Consider the following 14,068-nt stretch of genomic DNA (forward strand, 5'->3'; position numbering starts at 1 on the left):
TCTCACATCAACGCAGGGGTCGGGCCGTGGGCCCCGGCCGTGTGAACCGGACGCGTGAGCTCAGAACCGCCTCCCGAACAGCCCCAAAAGCGCCGCTCTACTGGCACCATCGCATCGCCGGCACCGGGGCCGAGCGGGGCGGGTTACGCTCGCTGACCACGTCCGCCACGTTTGCTCCGGCTGCTTGAGGCTGTTGTTCCTATGGGTGGGGGAGAAATGTGACTTCTGTGGGGTCCGGTAATGTCAAAGTGTTCGCCAGGACGTGCGGGTCGAGACCTTTCGAAGTAATTACGGCAAAATAAACCCACAACAACAACAAAAACAACAACCACCCCCGGGCGACTCACGGTGACCGCGACCCGGGCTCGCTCGAGCATTCCCCGGCTAGCTAGCGAACAACAACCTAGCCGGGCTAGCGGGCTAGGATACCGATAAAGACGGTCGTTGAGGCCAAAACGGGACGGCGGGTGGCGCCGCTCCGGTTCCGCGGCCGAACCGTCCTCTCGTTCGGGACAAAAAAAGAGCCCGTCCGGCCGTGCGCCCCGTCCGTCTCAGCCGCGTCTCCGGGAGCGGGGAGGAGGGGGGGGAGCAGCCTGGTTGTCCTCCCGCGACTTTAACTAGCACTCGGAGCCTCTCACATCGTCCTGCTGGTGAGGAGAGAGTTACCGGACGGTCCGTTTAAACTCCCGAACCCCCCGGGTCCGTTTCTGAAGGGGGGGGGAGATTGTTGTGACTTGGGTGCAGTTGTGTTGGTGGAGAAGACCGGAGCATGCGCAGTGGAGACTCGGCGTTCCCCGGGACTTGCTTAGACGGCCGTAAAAAAAGAGAGAAGCGCTTTCCGCGTCCGCCGTTAGTCCTGATAAAGTGGAGGGGGGACCGCAAACACCAGAAGCGTTTCAGAACTCGCCCCAGACGTTAAAAAGGGGGGTCTGTGTGCTCTTCGCGCTGGCGAACGACGTTCACCAGCAATAAACCCGAAGCGTTTGCTACGCAAGGAGGTCGCAGACGTAACTAATGGATGACGGAAAAGGGAAGAGCGCTTCAGCGGCGATTGCCGAGTGACAATCGTCCCCGTCTTCCGCGAGCACAAGTGCCGGTGGGGAGGTTTATGGGTGGCTCGTTTCTTTTGGGTTATATATATCAGCTATACATAAAAAAAATGAAAGTTGTATTGATTGGGTATTGAGTCACGTGTAATTAGAACGTGTTTCTAAATGTTGACTTTGTTGTCAAAGTCGACATCACTAAACAACACATGAAAAACTTGATATCTGCATCTTGTAATAGGCGTGCGTCTTGAGTAACAGTTTAAAATGCATTTCGGGAGATTGTGTTTTAATTCCAATATCAGCGCATTTGTTAAGATCTTTGTAACCTGAGAAGGGGAAAATTGCACTAGAGGCCCTTGCGTAAAACATGCATTACACCAATGTATCCTAATCAATTGTAATAGATACGCGTCCTAGAGCAGCAGCCGCGTCACGTCCGGTGTGACGTGGCTCATGTCGTCATTTGTGCGCCTGGCGGGAATCCGGACCCGCCACCTGATTTACGAATAGTTGTTTTTTAACCTTTTGGAAATCTCGGTTTACAGGTAACGATGTTCTATCGCTTGTTTTCGCACATTTTCGCTACGTCTTGGTTGACTCGTGGTGTCCGTTGTTGTTTTAAGTTGTTCTGTCCAGGTCGACAGACATGCAGGCTTTTCTGAAAGGATCCACTCAAAGCGTCAAAGCCCAGAGGGACAAGGCAGCTGCTTCCACGAGTGGCGACAAGAGACCCAAACCGGTACCGTGGGTTGAGAAATAGTAAGTGAACGTTAGCTAAATGTATGATTTGTTTGGATGTGCGTGTGTGCTGTGGCATTTTAAACAGGTTCAGAGTCACTACTGTGTTAATGCCACCCAAATAATATCCGGTCAACCGTGAGGGAGGACAGACACATAATCTGGCTACTCTCAATTTGACCACATATAAAGAGCAATAAAGACTTATGTAGCCAATAAAAGTCTCCATTGACTAACTTTCTGATCGTGAAGACAATACGCTTCAAATGCAGAATTATTGTCCTAACAGACGTGAGCATGAAGGGGAATGAAAGGACATCACCTTTTGATAACAAGTTGGTATTTTGTTAGAGCAGTGGTGGCTGTGGTTTGGTCTAACCAAACCTTTTCAGGCCAAGACAAAGTTTATGGTCTTGGATATGGTCATTTAGGCATTTCATGTCAAGTATTTCAGAACTGTCAGAACTCTTGTATTTGCTGCATGAGGTGACTTGTGTTTCTTGTCCGTTTCATAACAGCAGACCTAAGTGTGTCAATGAAGTTGCGTTTCAAGAGGAGGTAGTTGCTGTATTGAAGAAGTCACTAGAGGGCGCTGATGTGAGTGTTTTTAAACGTAACGCCTGATTCCCAACATGTTCTGTTATGTTGACGTCCTCATGGCATGAAAGCTCATTACAGCTTTCTTCCTTTGTGTAGGCTGTACACCAGAAAACATTTTTGCATGAAAATGTACAGTGTACTAACATGTCCTGCCATGAAACATTGGTTCTCAAGTTGAAAATGGCTTCTCCTAGTGTCTGGCAGCAGGGCACAAGCTCAGCCTATATGTGATAGAGCAGTAATAATAACTAACGCCTAAGTAAGCACCTAGTGTGGGTGGCGCGGACTCCAGCTGTTCTGCTGGTTGTTCATGGTAATACTGCTGGATTGTGCTCACCTCTCTTTGCTATTGGGGTTCTGTTGGACCATAAATGGGGCTTGTTCACTGCTGTGCTACATACGCTTTGTGTTCTGTGCTTCTTGTGCAAATGTGAAAATATGTTCAGTTTTTTGGGGGTTAGATTTCAGAAAGGTTTGATAATAGAAATGCGTAAAGTTGGCACTGTACTGCGAGATGCTGGTTTATTGCATACACTTCGGGGCGTCCAATATTAATGGGCAAAGGTCTGGTGTGCTGGCTGTTAACTACAGGCAAGCAGGAGACAAGCTGATGAATCGTCTGAACACTCAGACCTGCTCGTTTGGTGCACAAACGCGTGGTCACGCCAGGCCTTCACAGATAAGACCAGACCCACCAGTCTGCAGCTCCGATAGCCCTTGTTTATATCCTCGTGTGAATTCTTGCTGTTCTACTTTCATCCGCAAGCTTTTTTTATTTGTCGGAGTTCTTTTCATATTACTATTCTATTTCACTCTATTCTTGTTAAAACTTTGAAACATTAGTACATGTACTTAATAAACGGAAACTCATCGTATGGTGAGGATCATTACAGCCTTCCGCACAAACCTACATTCTTAAACACGTAGGTTATAGGAAAGACAAATTGCCGAATTATTATAAATTATAAAAAAAACTTTTTTATGTTTTTAAAAGTAATTATTGATAATTGCATTTTATGTTTTTCCCTCTTCTCTGCTTATAGCTACCTAACTTGCTATTCTATGGCCCACCTGGAACAGGCAAGACCTCCACCATTCTTGCTGCAGCAAGAGAGCTTTATGGGTAATGTAGTCTGGATTAGTCTGGATTCTTTCAAGCATCGAGTTCTTTTTGTCGAAAGCGACGACAATGCCTTGAACAGCTTAACTGACAGTTTCTCACGTATAGTGAGTTCACCCATAAGCTTACTTTAAATTCAGCGGTGTCCACTTTAGGAAGGAGAAGGAATTATGAATTCTGGTAAGCGCGTGGTGGTGTTGGTAGTGAGTAGAGTCAACTTTGCTTGCAGGCCGCAGCTCTACAGGCAGAGGGTGTTGGAGCTGAATGCTTCTGATGAGAGAGGGATACAGGTGGTCCGGGAGAAGGTGAAGAATTTCGCTCAGCTGACAGTGGCCGGTACCCGACCAGAGTGAGTTAGATGTTTGAAGCACGATAAAAGATTACAGTATACAGATTACAGTGCAGGCTACTCTGGTTTGTACGGCGTGTCCGTGTGTGAGTGTTCTGCTGTACGTCCTACAGCGGCAAAGCTTGTCCTCCATTTAAAATTATAATACTGGATGAGGCGGATTCAATGACCGGCCCTGCCCAGGCAGCCCTGAGACGCACCATGGAGAAGGAATCGCGCACCACCCGCTTCTGCCTTATATGCAACTACGTCAGCAGGTCAGGCAGCACCCACACCTCAAACTGCAGATTAACTGTGGAATGCCCTTTTGGAAAAAAACAAAACACTGTTTTCTGTAATATGGGTGTTGCTCATTCCAGAATCATCGAGCCTCTGACATCCCGGTGCTCGAAGTTCCGCTTCAAACCTCTCGCCGATGAGGTCCAGCGGGAGCGGCTGCTGGAAATCTGTGAGAAGGAGAGCCTCAAATACACCAAAGAGGTAAATGGTGAATGCTCCTGGCATCATCGAGTAAACAAATAAACAAACATGCCAGCAAACAAACGCTTGCGCCATGTGCTCTGTGATAGGCAATAGAAGCGCTGGTGAGGGTGTCTGAGGGGGATCTCCGGAAAGCCATTACGCTTCTCCAGAGCGCGGCGAGACTGAGCGCAGAGAAGGAGATTACGGAGAGCGTAGTCACAGAAATGGCGGCGGTCAGTTTTCTCGCAGCGGCTCGGCTAGTTACGCTCGTCGCTGTGCCCTCCCGAGCTTGTCTGACAACAGCAATATGTTCCCGTTATAGGTGGTTCCACCGAAAGTGATTGAAAACCTGCTCCAAACCTGTTACAAAGGCACCTTTGAAAAGCTCGAGATAGCTGTGAAGGTAAATACGGGAGTCCTGTTAACCATGTGATAACCATATTAACCGTCTGGTCCAGGTTCTCTTGACCAGACATGGTAGTACTTGGGTCACAGTTAACTGCTGACTACTATGTCTTTACAGCTAGTTAGTCCCCTTGTGTTGGACTGAGATTTGATTGAGATCTCACTCCGTGTGCCATCGATTCACCTCAGCTCAGTTAACTTCAGTTACTGCCTGGAAAACGTGTGACTCACTGTTGCCTTCCCTCACAGGACATGATAGATGAAGGCTATGCTGCCACGCAAGTCCTCAACCAACTCCATGACATCATCATCGAGGAGAGCCTCGGTGACAAACAGAAGTCCGTCATCACGGAGAAGATGGCGGTAAGCGGCAACAAATTAAACGACTGAAAATCCAGGGCTTGTTTGAACTGCATATTCCATGTGCTACACCTTAAGGGACCATTAAAAAAGTATTGACTTGCGGCTCAGACGATTCTGGTCAAATTCTAGTGTCTCTTGTGAAACGGTTCCTGAGCTGTGGCTCGTCATCTGCGTTGTGGGGAAGCTGAGTGATGAGTTCTTTACCTTGTCTTCAGGTAGTTGATAAGTGCTTGGTGGACGGCGCTGATGAATACCTGCAGCTCCTGGGTCTCTGCTCCGTTATCATGCAGCAGGCTGCACAGAGCAGCTGAGCTCACCACATGCTCCTGGGGCCGTGCTAGAGTTCCCTAAATATTTTTGTACTTTAAAACGAGTTGTAATTAAAACTTTTTTTTCTACACAGCTTTAGTGTCTGGTCTGTGTCGGAGAACCTAAATGTTGGATGTATCGGTTACCGTCAGGAGAAAATGCACGTATCTTGATCTGAGCGGATCTTAAAATTATGCCTTTAAAGTAACAAGACGGCCAAGACTGAAATGCGTCACTGGAGAACAACATGATGTTGCAGACATGCACTTTGTCTCTTCTATTATGGGATGTACTGCCCCGATGTGAATCATCATCTGCACGGTTGCATACACAGTGCCTCACACCCTGCTAGTTCCACATTTGTGATGGATAGCAGTCTGCTTAGTGGGGGTAAAAGCCACGGTAAAATGTTTCCTAGCCAAAGAAAATGTCCATTAGCCAGTGGTGCTCTCCATTATCACAGACATAAAGATACAAGTACTGCCTCAGTTACTGTTTTCAGAGTCAGGGGGGAATCACAAAAAAATTATTTATTTTTTAAATCAGTCAAATACATTTTAATGTTCAAAGAATTGCTATATTTTTCAACTATAGTGTACAATGGACCAGAAAAACTTCTGTGTCATGTTAGTTATACATGATTAAAGAGCTTAAATACATTCATTATATCATATAATTTGGAACGCCCATTCAGTCTAACCTGTGATCTACAATAACTGTAGGTATGCAAGTTTCACATAGCTGGCAGACTTGATACAGCACTTATACCTTTTAGTCCACAAGTAAATTATCAAACGATAAAGAACATCTAATACACACACTTTTATTTGTCTAGGGAAAAAAAACCTATGAAAGAATAAATGAGAAGACTCCATGACAACAGCCTAATCCAGCAGTCCACGAGTAGAGGACTACACCTACAACAACCCTTGCAAGAGCTTGCGACCAAAATTGCTTCAGTTTGCAATAACTGGACTTTATGATCTGCTTTTAGCATTGAGGCCAGAAGATTCAAATATCGTTTCCAATACAATAATGACAATGCAGCAGTTTACGGAGCAACAGTGAGCCTCGCATTAAAAGCAAAGAGCCCAGGGATTTAAATCAGGTCAGCGACATTCATGGGCATCTCCTCAACGGTAGTGTTGTAAAAAGTCTCAATGTCTCGAAGGATCCTCTTGTCCTCCTCAGTGACAAAGTTAATAGCGACTCCCTTCCTGCCAAAACGGCCTCCTCGTCCAATTCTGTGCAGGTGGAAGGAGGAAAAGGTGCAGTTAAAAACCAACCAATTGACTACTTTGGAGATTAGGGCGGAGGATGTTTGCAGCACAAACCTGTGGATGTAGTTCTCCCGGTTGGTGGGCAAGTCATAGTTAATGACTAGAGACACTTGCTGCACGTCAATGCCACGAGCCTGCATTAGAAACGTTTCAGGGGACTCGAGTTACAAAGGTAATGACACAACACTAGGCTATGTTTGCAGATTAGCATTCAAACTGATCAGGGCCAAGTATCCCCAAAGCACAACAGTGACGCATCAAGAATCACTTCAGATATGGCGCCTGTAGCATTTATCTTAACGTGATGCTTTTGGGAAACGAAGCTTTGAATCACTAAGGGCAAAAGAACAAAGAAACTTTACCAGCAAATCTGTGGTGATGAGCACCCTGCTGGATCCAGATCTAAACTCCCTCATGATCACATCACGTTCCTTCTGGTCCATGTCTCCATGCTGGAAGAATCCGAGCGTTTCATCAGTACAACTGACCCAAACAGTGTTTTGCAGTTACAATGTCTCCAGCCCGTGCGTGTTTCTTACCAAGGCAGAGACGGTGAAGTCTCTACCATGCATCTTCTCTGTCAGCCAGTCCACCTTTCTCCTTGTATTCAGGAATATCACAGCCTGGGTGATTGTCAGTGTCTCATAAAGGTCACACAGTGTGTCCAACTTCCACTCCTGTTAAAACAAAACAAACAAAAAAAAGTTTTTGGACTGCACTGAGTCTTGCTCCTATTTATTATGATTTTTCCCTGATTCAAAAGATGTGGTCAGACATTCTTAACTTGGAATTTTTATGTATGTATGCGTGTGTGTGTGTGTGTGTGTGAGATTATACCCTAAACTCACCTCACGTTCCACGTTGATGTAGAACTGTTTTATCCCCTCCAGGGTAAGCTCTTCTTTTTTCACTAGGATCCGAATAGGTTCTCGCATAAATTTTTTGGTCACCTCCAAGACTTCACTGGGCATTGTAGCAGAGAGAAGCACAACCTGGAAGAAAATATATCGTGTTAGAGAAAATACCCCTCCCACCCCTCGGGGGAGGAAGAAAGGAAAAATATTCACATTATTAGGCTTTATCCTGTCATGCCTCACTTAATACCATTTTATAAAAATCAGGCCTATCCTAGCCTTAAAAGCCTTTATTGGGTATGGATAAATAAACGTGATGGAAAGTGGGAAAACCACTAGCACCCACATTCCTCCCATAGTGATCAATAAAGGATAAAATACATTATATTACATCATTTATTGTCAGCTGTTCACCTTACTGAAGTCATTACTGCTACATTGAATACTTAAAACTTGGAATGTTGACTATTACTATTACTACTGAAAGATAGACATAGCAGTTTGATAAGGTAAAATAATAAATTACTAATGTTAAGCATAGTAACTTTAATCATGACACAAAGTTCTTGGAACTCTGTAGAAAATAATAAAAATGTTAAAAGATGCAGAGAATTGGGACTGAAATGGTTTTGATGAGGTTAAAGATATTATAAGAATGAATATCGTGTCCAGGCCAGGTCTGTTGATTAAGCCAGTAGAACTGCTTAGTCATCCCAGATCTAATAATTATAATCTAAACAGAGAAGTGCATGCCAGTTTACAGCATGACCAGTGACCATGCTTTGAAACCACGTGGCAGGCTTCAAAAATCATTGAAAAATCACAACACTCACTTGAATGTTGGTGCTTAACTTTTGAAAAATCTCATAGATCTGATCCTTGAATCCTCTGCTCAGCATTTCATCAGCTTCATCCAAGACAAACATCTTGATCCACTTAGGAGCTGGGCAAAATGAGAGGAGATGGTTTACCTCCCATGCTACACTAGCATGCCGAACCATGTAAACCACTGCAAGTGGATCTCTTCAAAAACACTCTCTAACCATTGCAATGGTCCTTGCACTACATTCACTTTGTGTAGGGCAGTACATTATCATAGAACGGAAAAAAGTACCGTGCTTCGACGGGGTGGGGTGGGGGATTGCTACTTACACAGAAACCGCCTGTTCAGCATGTCGAAAACGCGTCCTGGGGTGCCGACCACTATGTGGTAGGCCTCCGCCTGGAGTTTTTGCATCTCGTTTCGCACGTTTGTTCCACCAATGCAAGCATGGCACGTGGCTCCCATGTAATCCCCAAGAGCCAAGATGACTTTCTGAATCTGATTAAAAGCACATGTGTAACTACAGTTTCTAGAACCTGATGGACGGTTAAAAAATAATAACAGACCAATTTCAGGTGTTAGAAAGTGCAAATATGGAGTGTGTAGTGTTCCGCATTAGCGTCTTACTGCATAGCCTCAGAGAGAGCGCACCTGTTGAGCCAACTCTCTGGTAGGAGCCAGCACCAGTGCCTGAGTTTCTTTCTGCTCAAGATCCAACTGCTGTAAGATGGAAATGGCAAATGTAGCTGTCTTTCCAGTGCCTGACTGGGCCTGAGCAATAACATCATAACCTTTTGAAAGAGCAAAAGAGACATAGGAGTGAGTTATCGTTTATTTAATTATTTTTTTAAATAGAAATTTAATAGAAATTGATTCTCAAAACATGCTCAAATCCTAAAGTAATGATTAGGGGGAAAAAACCCTCTTGTGGCAGCTTGATCTAAGTGGGCTCGTTAAAGAAAGGTGTTTGTGATGGATAGTGCCTACCTTTAATGCAGGGAATGATTGCCCTCTGTTGAATGGCTGATGGCTTTTCAAAACCATAAGCATAGATGCCTCGAAGGAGGGTTTCCTTTAAGTTCATGTCATCAAAATTGTCTGTAATCTCATTCCAATTGCTCTGCAGGTGGCAAATGTTATGTTAGCACAACACTATTATACATTTATTACTATATTATACATTTATTACTATATTATACATTTATTACTATACTATGATGCATCTACCAACTCACCTCAATGATGCCATCGGGCTCCATTCCTTCAGGGCCCCCATGGTCTCTGTCTCTAGAGCTGAAGTCAGTACAAACTAACAATCAATACAAACAACTACACAAAAACGTTAACCTTTAGTTGTATTAATAATGACGTTAGTTAACGTTACCACTTGTGAAATACACAACTTTAGTTGTAATGCGAGGGGTGTGGCATTGAAAGCACACTTGGCATTTGACAGGTGTTAAATGGCTGGCTATATCTGTGTATTAAGTTCCCCTAACTGGCTAGCTGTCCAACTGACAGCGACGAAATACAAAACAGCTGTGAAGTAACGTTATGTAACGTTATGTATGGCTGAAGGTAACACACGGTCTAGTTACCACAGATAACAAATTAGCCAGTTGACGTTAGCCTGTTAGCCAGCTTTAATGCTTCTAGCCCAGACATTGCTAGCACACTTGGATAACAGATTGGCGTTCACGGTTGAACCGATAATGGACATCACGGCTCCTGTTTCGGGATGATGATGTACATAATGACAAGCTCATCCGAGAGGCGACGTGTCCTTGCGCTAATGCCTGGATTATAATACCTGGATTATAATACCTGTTATAATCCGCAGAGCCGCTTGACATGATCCGACCGATACTTCCGAGCTCGATTGAAGAGGAAGTACACGGCACGCGCAGTACGTTTCAGTCAGCCCGTACTCTAGCTTCCGGCTAAATAATTAGGAAAAAATCCACCGTGTAAAACTTTTCATTAGCCTTTATTGACAAATTTTAAAAACCGTTTGAACACGACGTGGGGGAACTTTTTGAACCCTCTTTACGAGTGTTTAATGAGTAATACATTATTTTATGAACTATAGAAAGTGGCGGAGGGATATTGCAGTAAAACACATTAATGGTTCCAGCTACTACAGGGTCTCCCACGGATGATTGGGCGACCGGAAACTTCAATCTAATGCTTCCAGGGAATTGTAGTGTAAAGTGGTAGTCGGTATCGGCAATACAATAGATGATAGATTAGTTAAACCGTTCAAAGAATAACAAGCAACTTGAACTACGATGTATACTAGCTAATTATGCATTCTAAAACCCATAATTTATTTTTATTAGCCTACATATTCAACCTCATTAATAATAAGCCTTGCATGTTGAAAAACATGTTATGTAATTAGAAGAATAGAGAATGACCTTGGCTCATCTTAAACTATAGGCTTCATTAGCCTACATTTGAATCAAGTATGTATAAAATCAGCCTCTATTACTGTGTCAGAATAAACATTAAATTTCAGATTTGTGAGGTAGAAAAGTGGAATCTAAGCAACACGTAGCCTACTGCAAATGTACACAAATTGTGAAATATCCACTTAAAAAAATAAATGTGCTTTATGCACAGAGGATGTAAGAACTGATAATGCTTGCATCCTTTATGTTGTCATAGGTTTGAAATGTCAGGGCTTAATTGTTGACATCAAAAAGGCCTGTTCCTGGAGCGAGTGTTGATTAATCCGAGAAATGAGAAGGCACTTGCTGCTGCTGTCACCAAACTTATGGCCCCAATAGCACGTGTTGCCTGACAAAAACAACACAGTACATATAGTTTATAATAAACATGTTTTCATTTGTACATGTACAAAAGAATACAGTAGTGACACTTTCCTCTCTTGAAAAAGCATTTGTTACATAATATTCTAGACATCAAAGTTGTTCTCTAAGTGGTGAATAGGCAAAAGAAATAGACAGACCTGCTCAGATACGCCCTCGCCGTAACGCAGAAGGGTGACAAAGTGCTCGCAGTTACTACCCAGGAGGTCATACGACACCTCCTGACCAATCAGGACTTCAGCTTGCTGAATGATGTCACAGACAGGTAAGGGGGTATGACCATCATCATATTTATTGTTGACACGGAAAGAATCCGCCCCCACAACGTCCTTCAGGAGCTGCATACGGACTACCGCCTTTCGAGTGAACACTGATTTTACACTGGACATAGCAGCTGCTTGATTCTCATCTGTCAAAAATATGTATATCAGAAGATTGCATACACTACATTGTTTTTGATTTGCGAGAAAATATACACAAAAATGCTTTGAGCACTGACCCACTGGTGTAAGGTTGATGATGTATCCATTTCCCACATACAGTGCCCAGTGCTGATAAGCTGGTCGAAAGATCTCAATAAGATCACCAGGCTGCGGTTCATTGTAAGGGTCCGGTTCACTACTGGCCATCTGAAGCATAAATATACACATTAAAACACTAATAAATACTAAGGGTAATTATGAACACCTGGAGAAGAATACAAATATGAACAGTACAAGCCAGAATGATTTGCTGAACATTCTTCATGAAAAAGTCTGCACTGATTCCATGACGTAAAAGCTTGTTACTAATAAATATTAGATTCATTAGTAACAAACCCTCAATGAACACTGGGTGGGAGTGTGTGTCACTGGTTAGCAAAAATGGTATTTAAGTGCTATATGTGAATACCTCAGTCTGCTGAAGTTTATATTTAAGGAAATAACATTTATATTTAACATATTCTTAAAACACAAATCTGTTATCACTGATGAAAAAAATTCAAGAAATTGAAAGTCACTATTGTTGTGTACATTGGGTACATATACATTTATCTTTGCATTATTTCTTTTAAGCTTTATTTCTTACTGTATAGGTCGCTCTTAGTTGTTTATCCATCATCCCACTGCATAACTCTACACATTCTGTGAGGAAAAGCAGTCCATTATTTTAAATGACATATTGTACGTTATAACATACTTTGTGACACTGTATATCAAGCTTTTTAAAAACTGATTAGTTAACAATTATCTATTATAATTTTTGTAATAGTCATCTGTTTATATAACATTCATGCATTAAATAAAATGTGTTGGTTGATCTGTGTTGTGAATTTTATGTGAATTGATGAAAATGTGAACTGATACCCAGTGTGAAAAGGCCCAGAGAGTGCTGGAGTATTGCAAAACAATGAGAATAGACGATGTCACAAATACACATGCACAAACACAATATGCAATAGTCACAATAGAAAATCTAGTGTTTGTCTAGTTTAAACAAAATGACTATGGTCCTGCAAACAACCTAAAAAGTAGTATTGCCTGTGAAATATCCTACATGTTTAATTCATTTTCCTTGAATGTTATGGCTGTGATGACAAATTTCCCTTCCTATTTGGAACAAGAAACTAAACGATAAGCATCAAAATCATTCTACTGTACACATAACAGATTTTCCCACTTCAAACATGCATCTTTACACATATGTAACTTCTCTGTTTTTATTATGCTCTATTCTTTTCTCTGTACTTAGACCCTGGGTTTTTTTGTGCTCAGTAAATGAATTGTTGGAAACTTTGAGGTTTCTGAATTCTATCTGTAGCCGTAACAACAATTGTGCTGTAAGAAAAATCATTTAAAATAATATAACCTTATTTAAAGAGAATACCAGACAGAATTTTCCAGAGATTAATCAATACTCACTTGACAGGCAGGTTCATTTTCAACCAAAGCAGTATTAAACCTCCATTAGAGTCATGTTGGATTGCAGAGAAATAAGAGAATATTCGAAGAGTTCACAAAATTATTGATTATCAGACAGCATAAAATTCCACCAGCTGATTTCCACTCGCTGACATACAGAGGCACCATAAAGGTTCCAGTAGGGCTACTGATGCTCTGGTTGAGCTGTCTGTGATTTGACGTTTGCTCTGGTGGTCAACATAGTGGCACAACACTGTCATTCATAGGTCATTGCTTTCATTGTGCTGATAACACACCATCACCCTCTGCTTTGGGAGGGAGACAAACTGGATTCCTGGCTATAGTCTGACCAACAACGTATTTCACTTGTACATTGGACTCCAAGAGTCAACCAGAATAGATGGCAGTGTTTCATTTCTGTACGGCATATTAATTATTTGCACATATTTCTATAGTTCAATACAGAAATATGTTGCATAGAGGATAAACATACAGATAGGTAACATGGTATTAAAGTTAATTTTATTCGTTTATTTTTTTATTGCTTTATTAGGCTGTTAAGCTACAGACAGTGGTGCCCTAATAAATAGCAATGTGTTAGTCCAATAATATGATTGGCTTATTCATAACTCAGGCTACCGGTCGTCTAATGTTACGTCATCATTTGACGCTGACAACGTTAATGCGCGGGGTGTGCAGATGTGCCTGACTCACACAAAATCATATTTAAAAAGAGGGGCGATTATTTTTTTTATCACGACACCGACTGGCAACGCAGCATTTCTTTATTTATTCATTAACAAAGAATGCGTGAGAAAGCAGGTTTGGTTTGGGGTGAGGCAGTTCATTCTGTACTGTGCACTTGGGTGCCCGCCCCTAATTTACGCCTACAGTAAAATAGGAAGAATAACAAGCACATAGGCCTACTTCATATTTACCGCAGATCACACTGGGGGGCAGCAGTTCATGCCTTCTCAAAAGTTT

General features: G+C 42.6%; 3 protein-coding genes across 4 annotated transcripts; 1 reads left to right on the top strand and 2 right to left on the bottom strand.

Moving 5' to 3' along the window:
* Positions 1-21: 21 nt before the first annotated feature.
* Positions 22-5,484, top strand: rfc4 (replication factor C (activator 1) 4). Of its 2 annotated transcripts, XM_077023476.1 has the most exons (11): positions 22-1,594; positions 1,673-1,808; positions 2,306-2,384; positions 3,431-3,510; positions 3,737-3,856; positions 3,970-4,113; positions 4,216-4,336; positions 4,426-4,551; positions 4,641-4,721; positions 4,973-5,086; positions 5,302-5,484. In XM_077023476.1, exons 2-11 carry the CDS (start codon positions 1,696-1,698, stop codon positions 5,395-5,397), a joined length of 1,074 nt encoding a protein of 357 aa, XP_076879591.1. In that variant the 5' UTR covers positions 22-1,594; positions 1,673-1,695; the 3' UTR covers positions 5,398-5,484. The 2 variants fall into 2 exon arrangements, with proteins under 2 accessions (XP_076879591.1, XP_076879592.1); XM_077023477.1 differs by lacking the exons at positions 22-1,594; positions 1,673-1,808; positions 2,306-2,384 and adding an exon at positions 2,429-3,264.
* A 423-nt stretch (positions 5,485-5,907) lies between these two features.
* LOC143528016 (eukaryotic initiation factor 4A-II-like) lies at positions 5,908-10,285 on the bottom strand. Its single transcript, XM_077023475.1, has 11 exons — positions 10,177-10,285; positions 9,588-9,645; positions 9,340-9,472; positions 9,004-9,143; positions 8,682-8,850; positions 8,363-8,472; positions 7,524-7,667; positions 7,215-7,352; positions 7,038-7,127; positions 6,730-6,809; positions 5,908-6,639 (listed from the first exon to the last, which is right to left on the bottom strand). The coding sequence occupies exons 1-11, from the start codon at positions 10,203-10,205 to the stop codon at positions 6,495-6,497; spliced, it is 1,236 nt and encodes a 411-aa protein (XP_076879590.1). The 5' UTR covers positions 10,206-10,285; the 3' UTR covers positions 5,908-6,494.
* A 429-nt stretch (positions 10,286-10,714) lies between these two features.
* Positions 10,715-12,368, bottom strand: plaat1 (phospholipase A and acyltransferase 1). Its single transcript, XM_077023481.1, has 4 exons — positions 12,252-12,368; positions 11,683-11,812; positions 11,324-11,592; positions 10,715-11,151 (listed from the first exon to the last, which is right to left on the bottom strand). The coding sequence occupies exons 1-4, from the start codon at positions 12,282-12,284 to the stop codon at positions 11,050-11,052; spliced, it is 534 nt and encodes a 177-aa protein (XP_076879596.1). The 5' UTR covers positions 12,285-12,368; the 3' UTR covers positions 10,715-11,049.
* Between the last annotated feature and the right edge of the window lie 1,700 nt (positions 12,369-14,068).

Source organism: Brachyhypopomus gauderio, chromosome 12 (assembly GCF_052324685.1).
Source record: "Brachyhypopomus gauderio isolate BG-103 chromosome 12, BGAUD_0.2, whole genome shotgun sequence".
NCBI classification, from domain to species: Eukaryota; Metazoa; Chordata; class Actinopteri; order Gymnotiformes; family Hypopomidae; genus Brachyhypopomus; species Brachyhypopomus gauderio.